Below are 22,475 nucleotides of genomic sequence, written 5' to 3'. Positions count from 1 at the left end.
AGAGAGTATAGTAAGGACCTCTATAAAGCCAACACTTGAGGAGGGCACTGCAGAAAGACAGAAAGAACCAGGGTCCCTGATGACAACACTTGCTCAGTCAACCAACTCCAGAGTCTGTCCTTCCTTTGTACTACTTTTTTATGTGAGATAGTAAGCTTCATTATGGTTTAAGCCAGTTTCAATCAGGTTTTCCATTACTTACAGCAGAAAAAATCCACAGAGATAGTGCTTCATAAACCACAGTTATAATTTTTTACTACTATCTACCTACCTACTAGTGATGTTGGGAGGATTAAGTTTATTTTAAGCAAAGGGAGTTGTCTAGGGCCTGACACACAGTGATCCTCCATTATTGTTAATTTCTTTCTAATTTTACCTGTAGTTGTCGAATACTGATGCGTAAGTCTGATTCATTAAATCCATATGGAATATTCCAACCAAGAGGACCAAATTTCTTTCTCTCTTGTACAAGGGCATGAAAAAAACAAACTCCAAACAGCAACTTCTCCCATGTCTTGAGTATAAAAATTACACAACAAGAAAAAATTCTGATCAGATTTCCATCAGTAAGATCAGGGGAATCAACAATCTTTTTTCATTTTTCATTAGAAGATTCTATGATCATATATTTCTCTCAACTTCTATTTAAAAAAGACATGCTACCTAAAACAATGCATACTATAAAAAGTATTAATCTTATTACTTAAAACCTCCAAAGCTAAACAAGCTGCAATATTAAACTTTGTTAAAATGCAATAATTCTACCATTTGCCAAAGTATTGGCTACTCATACTTTGGTGTTGTCCATAGATATTTACAACTTCAGTACTTCAAATGTTATCCCGTAGACTCACTGGTATATGCTTAAAACTACAGTGTGAGAGCATAATTAATTATTATGATAGGAATAAATCCCAATATATAGTTCCTGATTTTATGACTTTCCATTTGAAGATCATTCTTGAAATCCTTGTTTATTTACTCTGTCCTGGTATCTTCATATGTGTGACACGTATGTCTGAAGGGATAGGCCTCTCACTGAGTCTGTGGCAATGCTCTGGAGGATGACCACCCATCTCTTTGAGGACCGCGCCCCCCCCCAAGGAAGTTTCAAGTATGCTACCTTGATGGCTTAAATTAAAGCATTTCAAACATAGCTCCAAATACAGTAAAAATCCATCCAACTATCTTCACGTGATGTAGAAATTATTTCTATAACATTAAAATGCAAGTACACCATGGCCTTACTGAATAACTATATTCTTGAAATGTTGTATATAAATTAAAGCATATTTTAAATATACTGGGTGAAAGCTGTGGTGAAACATTTAAAAGAGGGAAACCTTTTGGCAATGAGAGCAATAACCTAATTTACATGTATTTTCCACGTATTTTCACCCAATGGGTTTTTTTTTTTAAAGATTTTATTTATTTATTTGAGAGAGAGAGAATGAGAGAGAGAAAGCACATGAGAGGGGGGAGGGTCAGAGGGAGAAGCAGACTCCCCGCCGAGCAGGGAGCCCGATGTGGGACTCGACCCCGGGACTCCAGGATCATGACCTGAGCCGAAGGCAGTGGCTTAACCAACTGAGCCACCCAGGCGCCCCCAATGGGGTTTTCTTAAGGAGATCATAATCCCTCCACATTTTTGCCCTGTGCTTGTGGGCCAACAACGTTCCTGTGGTATCAGAGAAATCTTAGGATTTCTTGCAGGAGCTCAACCCTCGATGGGGACCAGACACTATACCGGTAACCTTCCCCATTTCAGTAAGCCCTCTTTCTAGCTAAACCACCAAATATCCTACTTTTCTCCCAGAATTTCAAATAAATATATTGTGTAGAACTAGGGGCACACAGAAGCTATCATTAAGCAGAGAGAAACTAGCTGGCTTCCAAAGAATTCAATTCTTTATTTTCATTACCATTCTTTTTCTAGCTCAAATAGGCAAATATGATAAATGGCATGTGCTGGGGTAAGGGCAGGGAATGAATTTCCCTTGATACTGATGTTCCCTTCCATGTGAGGAGACCTCAGTGTAACACTTCTAGATTTTCCCCATCCTTGTATTCACTGCAGGGGAAGGGAAAAATCTATCCGGTTGATAAATTTGGGAAAAGTTAACCAGATATGCTTTGCTCAGCTTTTCCCTTTCCATCTTAGAAGTGAGCTTTCCTTAGGGAAGAAAGTTTTCCTCTGTTCCTGAGGGTGGATAAATCTGTTTAATTCTTTTTTTTTTTTTAAGATTTTATTTATTTGACAGAGAGATAAAGAGCACAAGTAGGCAGAGAGGCAGGCAGAGGGAGAGGGAGAAGCAGGCTTCCCGCTGAGCAGGGAGCCTGATGCAGGGCTCAATGCCAGGACCCTGGGATCATGACCTGAGCCGAAGGCAGACGCTCAACGACTGAGCCACCCAGGCGCCCCAAATCTGTTTAATTCTATTCAGTGAAACGAGCCCCATTTGTTCACAGATATCAACTATATCTTCCAACCTAGTCTATATCAGTAATTAAAGTTATAATCTGGTTCCCTTATGTTTATACTTTTTCCTGTTTCTTAGTTGGTAAGAATGCCAGCAGGAAAAAGGAGTGCTATTTATTTATTAGGATTCCTAAGTCCCCAGTACCACATGCGAAACTGTTTCACATGAGCACACTAAAAGGCATGATTAATATGTCAAAATGGTATTGCTAGAATTTAAGTTCCATGAAGGCAGATTTGGGGGGAGGGGGTCTATTTTATTCTCACTGCTTTATAGCTAGTACCTAGGAGAGTACCTAACACACATTTTGTTGAAAGAATGAATACATGAGGGGCACCTGGGTGGCTCAGTCGTTAAGCATCTGCCTTCAGCTCAAGTCATGATCCTGGGGTCCTGGGATCGAGCCCTGCATCGGGCTCCCTGCTCCTTGGGAAGCCTGCTTCTCCCTCTCCCGCTCCCCCTGCTTGTGTTCCCTCTCTCATTGTGTTTAATAAATAAATAAATAAAATCTTAAAAAAAAAAAAGAATGAATACATGATATGAAAATAGATTGCTACTCTTGGGTCTTCATCAAACTTGTTAATGGATTTTGGTTTACAAACTAAGACACATTCATTCAGTCAACAGATATCTATTGAATGTCTACTCTGTGGGAAGCAGAGCACGAACTGCTGGGAAGAAAATGATGAACAATACAGGTACAATATCTGTCTTCTTAGAGAATGCCTAAAGTTTAACATTGTTAAATATTTATAGTCCCAGATTTTCTCACTGTTAGAACACATTTGAAAAGCTCCAGAGGCTGAACATTACCAGTTCCTTTCCCTGGCATCCACCGAAAAACTGAGAATCAGAAATTGGATCAGTGAGATAAGATTGAAGGAGATTTAGCCGAAGACCCGTGGGAGGCTCATTAGTCATTTTCACTCCATTCTGTAGGATGGTTACTGGGAACTAAGACAGAATAAACAGAGCATTACTCAAGATAACCAGCTTGAGTCCTAAACATGCATATACTAGTGGGTTAAAAATAGGTAAAAAAGAGGACTCCAGAAATATTTTTAAGACCTCAAGCATTTAAGGCTTGATTAAAATACACAATGTAAGAGATAACTGAATAAATGTACTGAACTTCATACAAAATAAACATACTTTCGGAGATGGATAACTTGTGAGCCAAAGCCTAAAGGACGAGTTACAGACTTCAGGGGTAAAATCTTCACATATTTTTTCCAACATGGGCATCCAGGAGACGGCGAGGTGACAATTCTGTAGGCACACCCAAGTTCCTTCTTCTATTGCTGCTTTAATCATTGTTGTTGCAATTGGTCCTTGTCCTTGTCCCAGGGAAATTGCTTGAAATTTATTTCCAGACATAGCTTTATCATTTGCAAATTTCAGCAGGCCTAAGAGAGCACAAAAAACCAGTTTCACTGCTTGCTCTAAAATCACAAAGTATGCCTATGTTTCAGTGTGCAGGTACCTCAGTGGAAGATTCCAGTTACTTTTCCTTATACATCTCAGATTTACTAAGTGAGTTTCAATCATATAAGAAATGGCCATTGATGGGGTGCCTGGGTGGCTCAGTTGGTTAAGCGTCTGCCTTTGGCTCAAGTCATATCTCATGGTCCTGGGATTGAGCCCTGTGCCAGGCTCCCTGCTCAGCTGAGAGCCTGCTTCTCCCTCTCCTCCCTACTCGTGCTCTCTCTTGCGATCTCTGTCTCTTTCTCTCAAATAAATAAATTTTAAAAAATCTTAAAAAAATAAAAAAAAGAAGTGGTCATTGAGCAAGATGGTTTATTTATAGGTTCTTCAAAGTGTTCAGTAGGCAAACTTACTAGCCATGGGATCCGCTCCCGGAGACAGCACAAAAATTAAAGGGATGGTACAGTTTGAGTCCAAGTAACTCTTTGTCAAATCAAATGGTGGAGGCTCCACAAACTTTTTCCCTAGTTTGTCAGTTACATAATTTGTTATAGCTGGAGTTATCTGTTAAAGAGAGAAACAATATGCCCTTTAGAGTAATTTTCATTTCACATAACAATTGTGATGATTATTGAAAACCGACAGAGTACAATTTGAGTCTAATGGTCAAGAAAAGCATGCAGCATATCATAGACAAAGTATGAATTTCTCTAATATGTAAGAAGTGTGTATAAATTGATAGGACCAGACTAACAATCCAAAAGAAAAAAGGGCAGAGACAATGAACAGTTTATAGAAAATGATTCATGGAATCCATTTATAAAAATGGATCTTAAATATATGAAAAGATGCTCAAACTCATTCAGTATAGCAGAGACTGCAAACTGTCTCCCTGTTTGTCTCCTTTTGGTGATACAACCCCAAGTTTTCCCAACTTTTCTTGTACTTAGATGTGGCTGCATGACCAAGTTTTGGCCCAGAGAGATGCAAGTAGAAGTTATACATGGTACTTTCAGAAGGTATTTTTATAAGGAAGCTGTTTGCCTTCATTACTCTCTTTTGCTCTTCAACAGATGTGGTATTCATGAGCCAGCTTCAATCTCACTGAGGAGGACCACACTCTAGGGGACTTTCCTAGCATGAGAGAAAAAACTTGAATGTCTGGATGATCTCAAAAGCAGAGCTGCCCCGCCAGTCCTCAAGCACTTGCCCTGGGCTCTTAGGCGAGAGAGAGATTCACTTCTTTTTTACTTAGGCTACTGTATTTTAGGTCTCTTTGTTACAGCAGTTAGTCTTACCCTAATACTCATAATTTTAAAAAATACAAATGATAACTATACTTAGATACCATTTTTCACCTGTCAGATTGTTAGGTAAAGGGACAAGGATAGTGTCTGTTTATTGACCCCTAGAGGGTTTCCTTCACAGCACGCTGAAACCTGTTAGCTCAAAAGCCCATTGGCACCAAACTCAAACTTTTGCACATTCAATTTTTGTAAACACAGCCCAAATAAGCAGATATTTAGCCACTGACAGCCTGCCTACTTTGCACCCAACATCTGCTAGCTATAGATAGGTACCAGGACATAAAGACCCCAAGCCAGTGCAGGCCTTCAGAGCTCCAATCCAGCAACTCCAAACCATAGTGCTGCTGAGAAACATCCCCAAGACACAACATAAGCCTCTTCTCCCTTCTTCCTTGCCCTCCTCCCCTTTAGAGTTGTGGGACCCTCAACCCCCAAAAACCAGTGTCTGGAGAGATTCCTGCTGTGAGGGACTTCTCTCTCTCCAACATGCAAACTTGTTAAAGCATCATCCAGTGTAGCTCTTGTGTGCCTACTACCACCTCACGTCCATGTCTGCCCCACCCTCATCGGTCCCCAAATTCCTCAAACACCCTCAACAGATTACCAAAGATCCAAAAGTTTGGCAACATTCTATGTGGAAAAAACTATGGGTTAAACAGATATTCTCATACACTGCTGTGGAAAAGTCATCTAGTGTAACTTTCATGGATTTGGCAGTATCTATCAAAATTACAAATGGGCAAATCCACTGACCCAGCAATTTTATTCCCAGGACTTTATTCTGAGAGATAGTTGCACATGTGAGAAATGTCTTTTGAATAAGGTTATTTATTGCAAAATTTTTATAGTAGATAATATATACATATTGTAAAGGTCCATCAATAGGAAATGGTTAAAGAAATTATGGCATACTAATAAAAGACCATTTGAATAAAAAAAAAAAGAAATTATGGCATACTCTTATAATGAAATACCATGCAATTGTAAAAAAAGAATGAGAAAGCTCTTTATAAATTGATAGGGGAAAAAATAACATGCAAAACAGTGGATGCAACCATTTGTGTTAAAAATAAATGGAAAAAGAATTAATGCGTATGCATATTTATATGTGCATAAAAGGGTAACAGGAAGCAGATAACATGAGTTGCCTGAGGGAAAGGATGCTGAGAGCCTGGGAGATGCAGATTGGAGGTCCACTTTTCTCCGTATTCATGTATACAAAACAGTTCTGAACCACAGGAATATGTTACTTCTTTATAAATTACATTAAAATTAATTTGAAGCAAAAGAATGATACTCATCAACATTAGCTGCAGAAAATAAGTACGAAGAGGTACTCAATATCACCTTCACAACTTTCTAAAGCGAAGCTTTAGGAATTTGGTGGAGGGAGGAGAGATCATCACAGGCTTCTGCAGTCCTGGTAGAGATGGGTCTGCAGTGTGTGGACTAGAAGAGAAGGAAGGATGGAATCTTCTGTAGGAGAAATTTTGTGTAGTTGTGAGCAATTCTGTAGGTTTAAGCAGTGAAAATTTCCAGAAGTTTCAAGAAGATAAGAATGGAATTGCAGAAAAGAGGTATGATTAGCCAAGTAACAAGACTGCCAAGCCATACTTCTGTCATTATTCTATAGGTATTGAAAGGCCACTGAAGGGTTTTCAAAAAAGGAGCTCACCATGATATAACAGACTTTATTTCTTTCTTTAATAATTTCACATGAGCAATGATGAAATCTTTTTTTTTTTTAACCATTAACACCATGTATAGTTTGTATCTAGCATAGATCTTCGATGTAAATTTTAGGGAAGGGGAGATACTGAGGACACAGAGACCTTGCCCCCTTTACTCTATGCACAGACCAGGGCAATGTTCCCTGACATGATGTAACTGCAATCAAGTATGATAATTTTCTATAGAAAAAGTACCTTGTTCCAGTAATTTAATATAAGAAAAATTTATAAGACTTCTCTGTAAGATTTTGATCCTTCACGTAAGATACTCTAGAGAAGAAATTATGGAAACTTGAACAGACCTGGAGATAAGTTTTGTGATGGTTAATTTTAGGTGTCAGCTTTGCCTAAACAGAGTACCCAGATATTTGGTCAAATACTAATCTGGATGTTGCTAGGAAGATATTTTAAAGATGAGATTAACGTTTAAATCAGTAGACGTTAAGTGTGATGTGGCCATAATGTGAGTGGCCTCATTCAATCAGTTGAAGGCCTTAAGAGAAAAAAAAGACAGACCTCCACTGAGGAAGAGGGAATTTTGCCAGCACACTGACTTTGGACTTGACCTGCAATATGGCCTCTTCCCTGGGTCTCCAGCCTGCAGATTTTGGACTTGCCAGCCTCCACAATCATGTGAGCCAATTCCTGTAAATCTCTATCTGTCTTACCTATCCTATTCATTCTGTTTCTCTGGAGAATTCTGACAAACACAGGCTTTAGTTGAACTTAGTTTAATTCAATTCAACTCAATTCACAGACATTTACTGAGATGTCCTACTATCTTCCAGGCACTGCTTTAAGTCCTGGAGATATTGAGCAAAATAAGACATGGGTTCTGACCTCCAGAAGCTCAGCGTGTAGTGGGAGATGCTAACAAACAACCAGACAATTATTGCATATTCCAGTGTGGTAAGTCCTGTAATGTTTAAGCACAGGCTCCCAAGCATGGCAGACTAGGCAATAACTCCATACTTGGCATTGAAACAACATTTCCATTGGCCATCAGGGAGCCATTCTGTGGAGTGCAAATTAGGCAAGTGTTTCCCAGATGCAGAGCTAATCATTCCTAAGTTTACAATGAACAAGGGAGGCTACTGGTGATAAAATAATGAATACAGCATTGTTTTGGCTTTAAAGTGACTTACTGTCTAGTGAAAAGAACCTATATATACACACAACTGTCAGGTAGGAAAGAATGAGGTAAGTTTTAACAATGCACGAAGGTCTTGGAGAGTTAAGAAGAAGTACTCAGGAGTCTAATAATTATGTAAACCTCTGTTTGAATCTACTCAGAGGCTAAGTGAAGCATTAGATGATGCTCCTTGTGATGCTTTACTAAAAGCATAAAATGTTAAAAACAGAAAAAGAAAAAAGGAAGGAAGAAATGACCATTGCAATTACTTTCACCACCTTCATTTTATACATGGAGCTCAGAAGGATGAAGTTACTTTCTCAAAGTTTAAACTACATGTATGAACATAGTTTTTGGTTTTCTGTTTAAAATTTTTTCTTTTGGGTAACTGGGTATTGGGCATTAGGAAGGCACATGATGTGATGAGCACTGGGTGTTATATGCAACTAATGAATCATTGAACACTACATCAAAAACTATGTTGGCTAGTTGAAATTAAATAAAAAAATATAATTGGAAATTCATCTCCTAATGAGATGAAGCAGGATCTAACTTGTCATATGCATTTAATGAAAGAGAAAGGTATATTCAGGTGAAAATTAATCAGCCCAGAAACTAGAATAATATTATTCTTGTTAATAGGAGGTTAAAAGATTAAATATTTATTATGATAAAATAAAATAAGCATTAGCTATTAAAAAAATTTTTTTTCCTTTTGTAACACCATAATCACCTTTCTTGAATGTGTGAAAATCAGTATCAGCCTGTTTATTTCACCTATAGAAAGATTTTTGTGTCTGTTGGCCATCTGTATGTCTTATTTGGAAAAATGTCTATTCATGTCTTCTGTCTACTTTTTAACTGGATTATTTGTTTTTTGGGTGTTGAGTTTTATTTTATTATTTAAGATTTTATTTATTTATTTGAGAAAGAGAGACAGATAGTGACAGAGATAGCAAAAGAGAGCACAAGTAGGGAGGAGAAGGAGAAGCAGGCTCCTGCTGAGCAGGGAGCCTGATGTGGGTCTTGATCCCAAGACCCTAGGATAAGGATCCAAACCGAAGGCAGACACTTAACCAACTGAGCCACCCAGGCGCCCCAAGAGTGTTGATTTTATAAGTTCACTCTGGAAAATAGTATGGAGGTTCCTCAAAAAGTTAAAAATAGAACTACCCTATGATCCAGCAATGGCACTCCTAGGTATTTACCCAAAGGATACAAAAATACTGATTCGAAGGAATACATGCACGTCAATGTTTATAGTAGCATTATCAACAATAGCCAAATTATGGAAAGAGCCCAAATGTCCATCATCTAATGAATGGATAAAGAAGATGTAGTATGTATATACAGTGGAATATTAGTCAGCCATAAAAAAGAATGAAATCTTGCCATTTGCAATGACATGGATGGTGCTGGAGAGTATTATGCTATGGGAAATAAGTCAGTCAGAGAAAGACAAATACCATATGATTTTGCTCATATGTGGAATTTAAGAAACAAGACAGATGAACAAGGGGAGGGTGGGGGGGGGGAAGAGACGCAAACCAGGAAACAGACTCTTAACTACAGAGAACAAACTGAGGGTTACTGGAGGGGAGTTGGGTGGGGGAATGGGTTAAATAGGTGATAGGGATTAAGGAGGGCACTTGTGATGAGCACTGGGTGTAGTATGTAAGTGTGAATCACTAAATTCTACACCTGAAACTAATACTATACTGTATGTTAACTAACTGGAATTTAAATAAAAACTTGGAAGACAAAAAAGAAGGATTTTTGTGCATGTTTAAACTAATAAAATTGTGACATGTATAAGATTTTCTACCATCTTTTACTTCCAACCAATATGGACCCTTCTGCTAACAGGGCCCAGATTTACACTCTCACATAAACAACTAAAAATGGACAAAATTTAAAAAGCAACCATTTTCAAACACCGGGCAATTCAGACAACAGGTAGTACCAGATTTTGATCTCTATGAAAGAGGAAACTCACAAGGTGAGATCTATTATCCCTTTAGCTTTCTTCTGGGAGGTACATTTCAGCCTGTGGAATAGGAAAAGTGATTGAAAACAGAGCAACACAGTGTTGCCGACTTAGGAAGACAGAAATCAGAGTTCAAGGAGGGAGGCCACTAGAAGTTGCAGAGTTCACATTAGAAGGGAACTACCCAGAAAAAATAAAGAAACCTGCATAACAGTACCCTTGAATCTTTGCTGAATACAAAGGTGTGCATGCATAGACTAAGCAAAGAGTGACTGGAGAGCTCTGAACTGGGGATCTACAGAGCTACCAGAGTTCATGCCAGGCTAGGAATTATTCAAGTTCCCAATAGCCACAGTGGAGAGCCCTTGGTGATCACTTGGGGCATTCAGTAAAGTTCCCAGAAAGGTCACACTTCAGTAGTGGAGCTAAACTATCTATTGAGTAAAGGCTGTTCTACATTTGTGCTAACAAATATTAAAATAATCTTTGAAAGGAACAATCTGAAATTATGTAACTATGTAGCCAAAGGGATTGGTAACCTTTTTCTACAGACGGCTAGATAGTAAAAACTTTAGGCGTTGTGGGCCACATACAATTTCTGCTGCATATTTTTTTCCTTCTTCTTTTTTTTTTTTTAAAGATTTTTTTTTTTTTTTATTCATGAGAGAGCGAGAGAGAAAGGCAGAGGGAGAAGGAGGCTCCCAAGGAGCAGGGAGCCTGATGCGGGACTCGATCCCAGGACCCTGAGATCATGACCTGAGCCGAAGGCAGACGCTTAACCATCTGAGCCACCCAGGCGCCCTTTTTCCTTCTTTTTAAAAACAATTCTTTAGGGCGCCTGGGTGGCTCAGTTGGTTAAGTGACTGCCTTCGGCTCAGGTCATGATCCTGGAGTCCCAGGATCAAGTCCCACATCGGGCTCCCTGCTCAGCAGGGAGTCTCCTTCTCCCTCTGACCCTCTTCCCTCTCATGCTCTCTCTCATTCTCTCTCTCTCAAATAAATAAATAAAATCTTTAAAAATAAATAAAAAAAATAAAAACAATTCTTTAAAATATAAACACCATCATCATCTCCCATGGGCTGGACAAAAACAAGTCATGGGCTGGATTTGGCCCACAAGTGTTATTTGCTGACCCTTGAACTAGCAGAATAAAACTCAACAACCTTTAAAGGAACATAACAAAATCAAATTATCAACAACGTCTGGCACCCAATCAAACATTACTGGGCAGGCCAAAAAGCAAGAAAATATAATCTATAACCAAGAGTAAAATCAGTCAATAGAAACAGATCCAGAAATGATGGAATTAGGAGTCAAAGTTTAAAAACAGTTGTTATAACTGTGTTCAAGTATTTAAAGGAAACATGAACAGAATGAAAAAAGAAATATATAAAAAAGAACCAAATGAACTGTTTTAAGAAAGATTTTATTTATTTATTCAACAGAGAGAGAGAGAGAGCACAAGTAGGTGGAGTGGCAGGCAGAGGGAGAGGGAGAAGCAGGCTCCCTGTTGAGCAGGGAGCCCAATGTGGGACTCGATCCGAGGACCCTGGGATCATGACCTGAACTGAAGACAGACACTTAACCAATTGAGCCACCCAGGTGCCCCCCCAAGTGAACTTTCTAATAGTGAAATATATAATAGCTGAAAAAGAAAAAAATATATATATTTTTTAAGATTTTTAAATTTATTTGTGAGCGAGGGAGAGGGAGCCTGAGTGTGTACAAACAGGGGCAAAAGGCAGAGGGAGAGGGAGAGAAAGAATCTCAAGCAGACTCCACACTGAATGAGGTGTCCAAAGCGGGGCTCAATCCCACGACCCTGAGACCATGACCTGAGCCAAAACCACAAGTCGGATGCTTAACTGACTGAGCCACCCAGGAGCCCCTGAAAAAAAAATTAATTGGATAGGAAAAATAGCAGATTAGACACTATAAAAGAAGAAATCAGTAAACTTAAGGATAGCAATAGAAACTATACAAACTGAAGCACAGTGATACAAAAGATTTAAAAATAATTAACAGAGCAATCATCTATGGTATAATACCAAGCAGTCTAATGTATATTTATTTGGACTCATAGGGTGGAGTGGCAAAAAAATATTTGAAGAAGGGGTGCCTCTGTGGCTCTGTTGATTAAGTCTCAGATTCTTGGTTCTGGCTCAGGTCATGATCTCAAGGTCATGAGATCGAGCCCTACATCATGGAGTCTGCTTGAGACTCTCCCTCTCCAGCTAACCCTCCCCAACTCAAATAAATAAATAAAATCTTATAAAAAAAGTATCTGAAGAAATAATGGCCAAAATTTTTCTCAAGTTGAGGAGAACTATAAACCCACAAATCCAAGGAGCTCAATGAACCTGTTTGAGTATCTAGAATTAGGGTCAAAGAACCAAATAACAGTAACTTTAAACCTAAAACAACTTAATTTTTAAAAAATTTGAGTATAGGGGCGGAGCAAGATGGCAGAGGAGTAGGAGACCTGGATTTCCTCTGGTCTCAGGAATTCAGCTGGATAGGGATCAAACCATTCTGAACACCTACAAACTCAACAGGACATCAAGGAAAATAACAGAAACAACTCTCTGAACAGAAAAGTGACCACTTTCTGGAAGGTAGGACGTGCGGAGAAGTGAATATGAGCCGATATTTGGGAGGATAGATGGCGGGGGAGTAGCCTCCGTCGGCCGCTTCTGGCAAGTGATAGAGCCGTGGAGCACAAAATTGGAACTTTTAGAAGTCTGCTCCGCTGAGGGATGTCACTCCGGTGGCTAAGTGGGGGGTGGAACCCTCGTGGGACAGTGTGGTCTCAGGACCCTCGGGGTCACAGAAAGACCAGGGGTGCCTGAGTGCGGCAGAGCTCCCAGGAATCAGAGCAGGGAAGCCGGCTGCAGAAACTGAGCTGAGGCATGAGCTCTCAGCTCGGGGTTGCCATAAACCGTGATCCACAGCACAGTCGGGCCACTGCTCCTCCAGCAGGGACCCAACAAGCGGCAGATCTGCGGAGACTCCCCTTCCTCCCCCGGGAGGAGAGGTGCGGGAGCGCACCACAGGGATCTGCTGGGTTTGGAGGCTCCACACGGGGTCAGGTGCCAGAGATAGAAACGCGCGGTCACAGGCCGGGTGAGCACGGAGCGCCGCCAGAGACCGGGGAGACCGGAGTGACTGACGGATTTTCTCTGAGGAGCTGGCCCGAGTTCTCGGCTCCTCCAGGCAGAGATTGGGAGGTCGCCATTTACACTCTCCGCCTCCAAAGCTGCACGGAAATCTTGCAGGGAACAAAAGCTCCGGAGAGCAAACCAGAGCAGACTACTTAGCCTGGACCGGCAAGGGCGGGGCAATTCCGCCTCCGGCAAAGACATTTGGGAACCACGGCAACAGGCCCCTCCCCCAGAAGATCAGCAAGAACAGCCAGCCAAGACCAAGTTTACCGATCAATGAGAACGGCAGAACTCCAGCGCTAGGGGAATACTGCACATACAATCCATGGCTTTTTTACCATGATTCTGTAGTCTTTCAAAGTTAATTTTCTTTTAACTGTCTTTTTTTTTTTTTTGAATTTTTCTTTTTCCCTTTTTCAAACAACATCTTATCAATCCCTTTTTTAAAAAAACATTTTTATTTTTCATTTTTAGGGTCATATTCTATCCCTTCATAGTAGTTACCCATGTTTTTGGCATATATATATATATAAGTTGTTCTCTCTTTAAAATTTTGAGATAGTTTCTTCTAACAGATCAAAATATACTCTAAATCTCTAGTGTATGGTTTTTTTCTACTCCCCTGCCTGATCACATTCTCTCCTTTTTCTTTTTTCTTTTTTAAATCCTCTTCTTTCTTTTTTCAAACAACTTCTTATCAATTCCTTTTATAGAATTTTTTATAATTTCCATCTTTACAGTCATATTCCATCCCTTCATCATATCAACCCTTATTTTTGTACATATATGTTTTTCTTTCTTTAAAATTTTGGAAGGCACTTTCTTCTAACAGACCAAAATACACCCAAAATCTATGTGTGTGGCAGTGATCTGTATACCAGCCTGACCATATTTGATCATATTCTGTTTTTTTTTGTTTTGTTCTGTTTTTGTTTGTTTTTATCTTTATCTTTTTCTTTTTTTTCCTTTTTTCTCTCTTTCCCTTTCTTTTCCCACTGCTTCAGGTCTTTTCTGATTTGTTTAGAGTATATTTTCTGGGGACATTGTTACCCTGTTAGCATTTTATTCTCTCATTAATCTATTCTCCTCTGCACAAAATGACAAGATGGAAAAAATCACCTCAACAAAAAGAACAAGAGGTAGTACCGACTGCCAGGGACCTACTCAATACGGACATTAGTACAATGTCAGATCTAGAGTTCAGAATCATCACTTTAAAGATACTAGCTGGGCTTGAAAAAAACATGGAAGTTATTAGAGAAACGCTTTCTGGAGAAGTAGAAGAACTAAAATCTAACCAAGTCGAAATCAAAAAGGCTATTAATGAGGTGCAATCAAATATGGGGGGCGCTAACTGCTAGGATAAATGAGGCAGAAGAGAGAATCAGTGATATAGAAGACCAAATGATGGAAAATAAAGAAGCTGAGAAAAAGAGAGATAAACAACTACTGGATCACGAGGGCAGAATTTGAGAGATAAGTGATACCATAAGATGAAACAACATTAGAATAATTGGGATCCCAGAAGAAGAAGAAAGAGAGAGGGGCAGAAGGTATAATGGAGCAAATTATAGCAGAGAACTTCCCTAATTTGGGGAAGGAAATAGGCATCAAAATCCAGGAAGCACAGAGAACCCCTCTCAAAATCAATAAAAATAGGTTAACACCCCAACATCTAATAGTAAAACTTAGGAGTCTCAGAGACAAAGAGAAAATCCTGAAAGCAGCTCGGGAGAAGAGATATGTAACCTACAAGGGTAGAAACATTAGATTGGCAACAGACCTATCCACAGAGACCTGGCAGGCCAGAAAGGACTGGCATGATATACTCAGAGCACCAAACGAGAAAAATATGCAGCCAAGAATACTATATCCAGCTAGGCTGTCATTGAAAATTGAAGGAGAGATAAAAAGCTTCCAGGACAAACAAAAACTAAAGGAATTTGCAAACACGAAACCAGCCCTACAAGAAATCTTGAAAGGGGTCCTCTAAGCAAAGAGAGAGCCTAAAAGCAACATAGACCAGAAAGGAGCACAGACAATATACGGTAACAGTCACCTTACAGGCAATACAATGGCACTAAATTCATATCTTTCAGTAGTTACCTGAATGTAAATGGGCTAAATGCCCCAATCAAAAGACACAGGCTATCAGAGTGGATTAAAAAACAAGACCCATCGATATGCTGTCTGCAAGAGACTCATTTTAGACCCAAAGACAACCCCAGATTGAAAGTGAGGGGGTGGAAAACCATTTACCATGCTAATGGACACCAAAGGAAAGCTGGGGTGGCAATCCTTATATCAGACAAATTAGATTTTAAACTAAAGACTGTAATAAGAGATGAGGAAGGACACTATATCCTACTTAAAGGGTCTATCCAACAAGAAGATCTAACAATTGTAGATATCTATGCCCCTAACATGGGAGCAGCCAATTATATAAGGCAATTAATAACAAAAGCAAAGAAACACATCGACAACAATACAATAATAGTGGGGGACTTTAACACCCCCCTCACTGAAATGGACAGATCATCTAAGCAAAAGATCAAGGAAATAAAGACTTTAAATGACACACTGGACCAAATGGACTTCACAGATGTATTCAGAACATTCCATCCCAAAGCAACGGAATATTCTTCTCTAGTGCCCATGGAACATTCTCCAGAATCGATCACATCCTAGGTCACAAATTAGGTCTCACCAGTACCAAAATATTGGGATCATTCCCTGCCTATTTTCAGACCACAGTGCTTTGAAACTAGAACTCAATCACAAGAGGAAAGTCGGAAAGAACTCAAATACATGGAGGCTAAAGAGCATCCTACTAAAGAACGATGGGTCAACCAGGAAATTAAAGAAGAATTTTAAAAATTCATGGAAACCAATAAAAATGAAAACACAACTGTTCAAAATATTTGGGATGCAGCAAAGGCAGTCCCAAGAGGAAAGTATATAGCAATACAAGCCTTTCTCAAGAAACAAGAAAGGTCTCAAGTACACAACCTAACCCTACACCTAAAGGAGCTGGAGAAAGAACAGCAAGTAAAGCCTAAACCCAGCAGGAGAAGAGAAATAATAAAGATCAGAGCAGAAATCAATGAAATAGAAACTAAAAGAACAGTAGAACAGATCAATGAAACTAGGAGCTGGTTCTTTGAAAGAATTAACAAGATTGATAAACCCCTGGCCAGATTTATCAAAAAGAAAAGAGAAATGACCCAAATCAACAAAATCATGAATGAAAGAGGAGAGATCACAACCAACACCAAAGAAATACAAACAATTATAAGAACATATTATGAGCAACTCTATGCCAGCAAATTAGATAACCTGGAAGAAATGGATGCATTCCTAGAGGTGTATCAACTACCAAACCTGACCCAGGAAGAAATAGAAAACCTGAACAGACCTATAACCACTAAGGAAATTGAAGCAGTCATCAAAAATCTCCCAAAAAACAAAAGCCCAGGGCCAGATGGCTTCCCAGGGGAATTCTACCAAACATTTAAAGAAGAATTAATACCTATTCTTCTGAAAGTGTTCCAAAAAATAGAAATGGAAGGAAAACTTCCAAACTCATTTTATGAGGCCAGCATTACCTTGATCCCAAAACCAGACAAAGACCCCATCAAAAAGGAGAATTACAGACCAATATCCCTGATGAACATGGATGTAAAAATTCTCACCAAAATACTAGCCAATAGGATCCAACAGTACGTTAAAAGGATTATTCACCACGACCAAGTGGGATTTATCCCTGGGCTGCAAGGTTGGTTCAACATCCGCAAATCAATCAACGTGATACAATACATTAACAAAAGAAAGAACAAGAACCATATGATCCTCTCAATAGATGCAGAAAAAGCATTTGACAAAGTACAGCATCCTTTCTTGATCAAAACTCTTCAGAGTATAGGCATAGAGGGTACATACCTCAATATCATAAAAGCCATCTATGAAAAACCTACAGCGAATATCATTCTCAATGGGGAAAAACTGAGAGCTTTCCCCCTAAGGTCAGGAACGCGGCAAGGATGTCCACTATCACCACTGCTATTCAACATAGTATTAGAAGTCCTAGCCACAGCAATCAGACAACAAAAAGAAATAAAAGGCATCCAAATCGGCAAAGAAGTCAAACTCTCACTCTTTGCAGATGATAGGATACTTTATGTGGAAAACCCAAAAGACTCCACCCCAAAACTGCTAGAACTCATACAGGAATTCAGTAAAGTGGCAAGATATAAAATCAATGCACAGAAATCAGTGGCATTCCTATACACCAACAACAAGACAGAAGAAAGAGAAATTAAGGAGTTGATCCCATTTACAATTGCACCCAAAACCATAAGATACCTAGGAATAAATCTAACCAAAGAGGCAAAGGATCTGTACTCAGAAAACTATAAAATACTCATGAAAGAAATTGAGGAAGACACAAAGAAATGGAAAAACGTGCCATGCTCATGGATTGGAAGAACAAATATTGTGAAGATGTCAATGCTACCTAGAGCAATCTACACATTCAATGCAATCCCCATCAAAATACCATCCACTTTTTTCAAAGAAATGGAACAAATAATCCTAAAATTTGTATGGAACCAGAAAAGACCCTGCATAGCCAGAGGAATGTTGAAAAAGAAAAGCAAAGCTGGCGGCATCACAATTCCGGACTTCCAGCTCTATTACAAAGCTGTCATCATCAAGACAGTATGGTACTGGCACAAAAACAGACACACAGATCAATGGAACAGAATAGAGAGCCCAGAAATGGACCCTCAACTCTATGGTCAACTAATCTTTGACAAAGCAGGAAAGAATGTCCAGTGGAAAAAAGACAGTCTCTTCAACAAATGGTGTTGGGAAAACTGGATAGCCACATGCAAAAGAATGAAACGGGACCATTTCCTTACACCACACAAAAAAATAGACTCCAAATGGTTGAAAGACCTCAATGTGAGACAGGATCCATCAAAATCCTAGAGGAGAACACAGACAGCAACCTCTTCGACCTCAGCTGCAGCAACTTCTTCCTAGAAACACCTCCAAAGGCAAGGGAAGCAAGGGCAAAAATGAACTATTGGGACTTCATCAAGATAAAAAGCTTTTGCACAGCAAAAGAAACAGTCAACAAAACCAAAAGACAACCGACAGAATGGGAGAAGATATTTGCAAATGACATATCAGATAAAGGGCTAGTATCCAAAATCTATAAAGAACTTATCAAACTCAACACCCAAAGAACAAAGAATCCAATCAAGAAATGGGCAGAAGACAGAAACAGACATTTTTCCAAAGAAGACAATCAAATGGCCAACAGACACATGAAAAAGTGCTCAACATCGCTCGGCATCAGGGAAATCCAAGTCAAAACCTCAATGAGATATCACCTCACACCAGTCAGAATGGCTAAAATTAACAAGTCAGGAAATGACAGATGTTGGCGGGGATGCGGAGAAAGGGGAACACTCCTACAGTGTTGGTGGGAATGCAAGCTGGTGCAGCCACTCTGGAAAACAGTATGGAGGTTCCTCAAAAAGTTGAAAATAGAGCTACCATATGATCCAGCAATTGCACTACTGGGTATTTACCCCAAAGATACAAAAGCAGGAATCTGAAAGGGTATGTGCACCCCGATGTTTATAGCAGCAATGTCCACAATATCCAAACTGTGGAAAGAGCCAAGATGTCCATCGACAGATGAATGGATAAAGAAGATGTGGTATATATATACAATGGAATATTATGCAGCCATCAAAAGGAATGAGATCTTGCCATTTGCAACGACATGGATGGAACTGGAGGGTATTATGCTGAGTGAAATAAGTCAATCAGAGAAAGACATGTATCATATGACCTCACTGATATGAGGAATTCTTAATCTCAGGAAACAAACTGAGGGTTGCTGGAGTGGGGGGTGGGGTGGGAGGGATGGGGTGACTGGGTGATAGACACTGGGGAAGGTATGTGCTCTGGTAAGCGCTGTGAATTGTGCAAGACTGTTGAATCTCAGATCTGTACCTCTGAAACAAATAATGCAATATATGTTAAGGAAAAAAAAAAGAAGATAGCAGGAGGGGAAGAATGAAGGGGGGGAAATCGGAGGATAGACGAACCATGAGAGACGATGGACTCCGAAAAACAAACTGAGGGTTCTGGGGGCGGGGGGAGGATGGGTTAGCCTGGTGATGGGTACTGAGGAGGGCACGTTCTGCATGGAGCACTGGGTGTTATGCACAAACAATGAATCATGGAACACTACATCTAGAACTAATGATGTAATGTATGGGGATTAACATAACAATAAAAAAATTAAAAAAAATTTTGAGTATAGTTGACATACATTGTTACATTAGTGTCAGGTGTACAACTTAGATTTAGTAAGTTTTTACATTATGCTATGTTCACCACAAGCGTAGCTACCATCTGTCCCATTACACTGCTTTCACAATATCATTGACTGTATTCCTTATGTTGTGCCTTTAATTCCCAGGACTTATTCTTAAATGGCAAATTAACTGGATTCCAAATAGAACACATTTGTCTTTTTACCTTATCAGGTCTTAAGCACCGAAGAATTATTATTTTCTGTAGCTCATTTAGTTTTTCATCCATTGGTACTGGAAATTTAGCATTGTATGGCTCTTTGCTGTCATAAATTTCCCGCCATTCAGTTATATGTTCACAAAAATGCTTCCTAATGGAAAAAAAGCTTAGTAGTTATTATTTCATTGGAGACTAATTTAAAAAGAGATTGTTAAACAAGGAGATTACAAATTTACCTATCCTTATTCAATGCTGTCATCAAGTTTAAATAATTACCTGAGTTCTTTGAAAGCAGGAAATTCACTTGCACGGCAAATTTCCTCCCAGCTTTTATCCTGTAGCCAAGTTGGATCAGGATTTTTCTCAGCACTCTTAAGACTTACTCCTCCAGTTAAAAGAAACATGAGTTCCTGGTATTCAATCTCTTTCTTTGCCCTGTAAAACCAAAATAAAGATTGCTGTAAATTGCTGATTTTAAAATTGAATGAAATCAATTTCTGCTTCTATAGCCTTGATAAAATAATCAGAACAGAATTACTCTACTGCCATAAACAATTGGAAAACTAGATAAAGTGAATGAAACAACTGTTTTTGGAAATTATACAACAGCCAGTGCAACACTGTGGTCCCTGAGAAAAGAGAGACAATTAAGGTGATCCCTATGATTGTCTCAGGTATCCACCTAGAGGCACTTTCCAGACTACAAAACAGAGAGGTGATCAAAATCAGAACTTGATAGTATTGCTGAGTTGAATAAACAGAGATCAGAGTTAAGGAAGGCTGAGTGGCAGAATTTGTGGGCAGAGTACCAGAGAGGAGGGAGATGCATGGAAAAGAGGTCCAGAAATCTGCATAGGTATCCTCTTGATTTGATTGCTAAATGCTAAGTCATATATGAATAGGGTAAAACTACAGGAGACCAGGCAAAGAATATCTGGGGAGCTGTAAACTGAGCAGCTACCAGAGCTCACACAAAACTTGGAGATAGGAGTTCTCACCAACTAGAGTTAATCTTTGTTGAACACCAGAGGAATTCAGAGGCAACATCAGAGGGATCATGCCTTAGTAGCAAAGCTAACCTAGCCTTAGAATAAAGCCTATTCTAAAACTACCAAAAGAAAGCTTAAAAACAAGCCTTGAAAACATCAAACTAATCCAGTAATTTAAGTACCTGTATAAGTAAAGTCTAATGCTTTTTAAAGGAATAAAAAAAAAAAAAACCAACCAGCATTTATCTATGTAAAATTCACACTATCCATAACCAGGAGAAAAAAATCAGTCAATAAATACATACAAGTGATAGAGATAATACAACAAAAAGATAGGAATGTTAGAAGAGCTATTACACATATGCTGAAGGAATTAATGAACATTGCTGAAGGAAGCAAAATGAACATAAGGAATAGAGAAACAGGCAACAGAAAAAATAACCAAATGCAACTTCTAGAGATCAAAAGTATGAAATCTAAAAGAAAAATTCACTGATTTCTTTCCAGATGTAGAGAAAATGAAAGGATTCATTACCAGTAGATATATAGTATAAGAAAGGTTAAAGGAAGTTTCAGTTAGATAGAAATTTGAATCAACACAAAAGAATAAAGAGTGCCAGAGATGGTAACTATGTCGGTAAACATAAAAGACTTTTGTCTTATTATTTAAGTCTCTTTAAAAGATTACTGACTATTTGGGGGCACCTGGATGGCTCAGTCGGTTAAGCGTCTGCCTTTGGCTCAGGTCATGATCCCAGGGTCCTGGGATCGAGCCCCTCATTGAGCTCCTTGCTCAGCAGGGAGCCTGCTTCTCCATCTCCCTCTGCCTGCCGCTCCCCCTGCTTGTGTTCTCTCTCTCTCTCTGTCAAACAAATAAATAAAATCTTAAAAAAAAAATAAAAGATTACTGACTAGAGCAGAATAACAATGTGCTATGGGATTTATAACATGTACAAGTGAAATATATGACAATAACAAAACAAAGGCTGGGAGGAGAGAGATGGAAGTATATTGTTGTAAGTTCTTATACTATATACATATGAAGGAGTATAATTTTACTGAAGGTAGACTGTGGTATGTGAAAAGGTATACTATAATCCCAAGGAAACCACAAAAAGAATAAAACAAAAAAAAATTACAGCTAGTAAGTCAACAAAGGAGATAAAATGGAATCATAATACATACTCAATTCAAAGAAAAAGAAAATGAGGAAATGGAACAAAAAACAGATGTGCAAAACAGAAAGCAAGTTGTAAGACGGTAGATTTAAATATAACTCTATTGTCTCATTGAATGTAAATGGTCTAAACAATTTCACTAAAGGCAGCAATTATCAGATTGGATAAAACAAAGAAGACCTAACTATATGTTGTCTACAGAAATACAGCTTAAATATAAAGATACAAATAGGTTAAAAGTAAAAGTATGAAAAAATATATACCATGCTAATACTATTCAAAAGAAAGCTGGGGTCTGTAATAGGATAATACAAAATAGATTTCAGAACAAAGGACAGACCAGGGATTAAAAAAAAAAAAGTTAAGTCAATTCATTAAGAGGTCATAATAGTCCTAAACACTTACACATATAATAACAGAGCATCAAAACACGAACAAACATTGATAGAACTGTCAGAAGCAATCTCCATAGCTAAGAGATTTTAAACCTCTCTCAAAAATCAATTGAACAAGTACACAGAAAATCAATTAGG

The 22,475-nt window shown here is 38.8% G+C and overlaps 1 protein-coding gene across 1 annotated transcript in view; it reads right to left on the bottom strand.

The window, feature by feature from the left end:
• The window catches only part of DNAH12 (dynein axonemal heavy chain 12), a 226,315-nt gene that overhangs the window by 17,332 nt on the left and 186,508 nt on the right, over window positions 1-22,475 (bottom strand). Inside the window, 6 exon segments of the mRNA XM_044916801.1 lie at window positions 377-514; window positions 3,294-3,434; window positions 3,633-3,886; window positions 4,319-4,469; window positions 19,782-19,926; window positions 20,052-20,210. Of these exon segments, the coding sequence (XP_044772736.1) occupies window positions 377-514; window positions 3,294-3,434; window positions 3,633-3,886; window positions 4,319-4,469; window positions 19,782-19,926; window positions 20,052-20,210 (988 nt within the window).

The sequence above is a fragment of the Neomonachus schauinslandi genome, chromosome 1 (assembly GCF_002201575.2).
Source record: "Neomonachus schauinslandi chromosome 1, ASM220157v2, whole genome shotgun sequence".
Classification (NCBI taxonomy): domain Eukaryota; kingdom Metazoa; phylum Chordata; class Mammalia; order Carnivora; family Phocidae; genus Neomonachus; species Neomonachus schauinslandi.
Note: the sequence above shows the minus strand (reverse complement) of the source record. Positions and strands in the feature narration are given on the sequence as shown.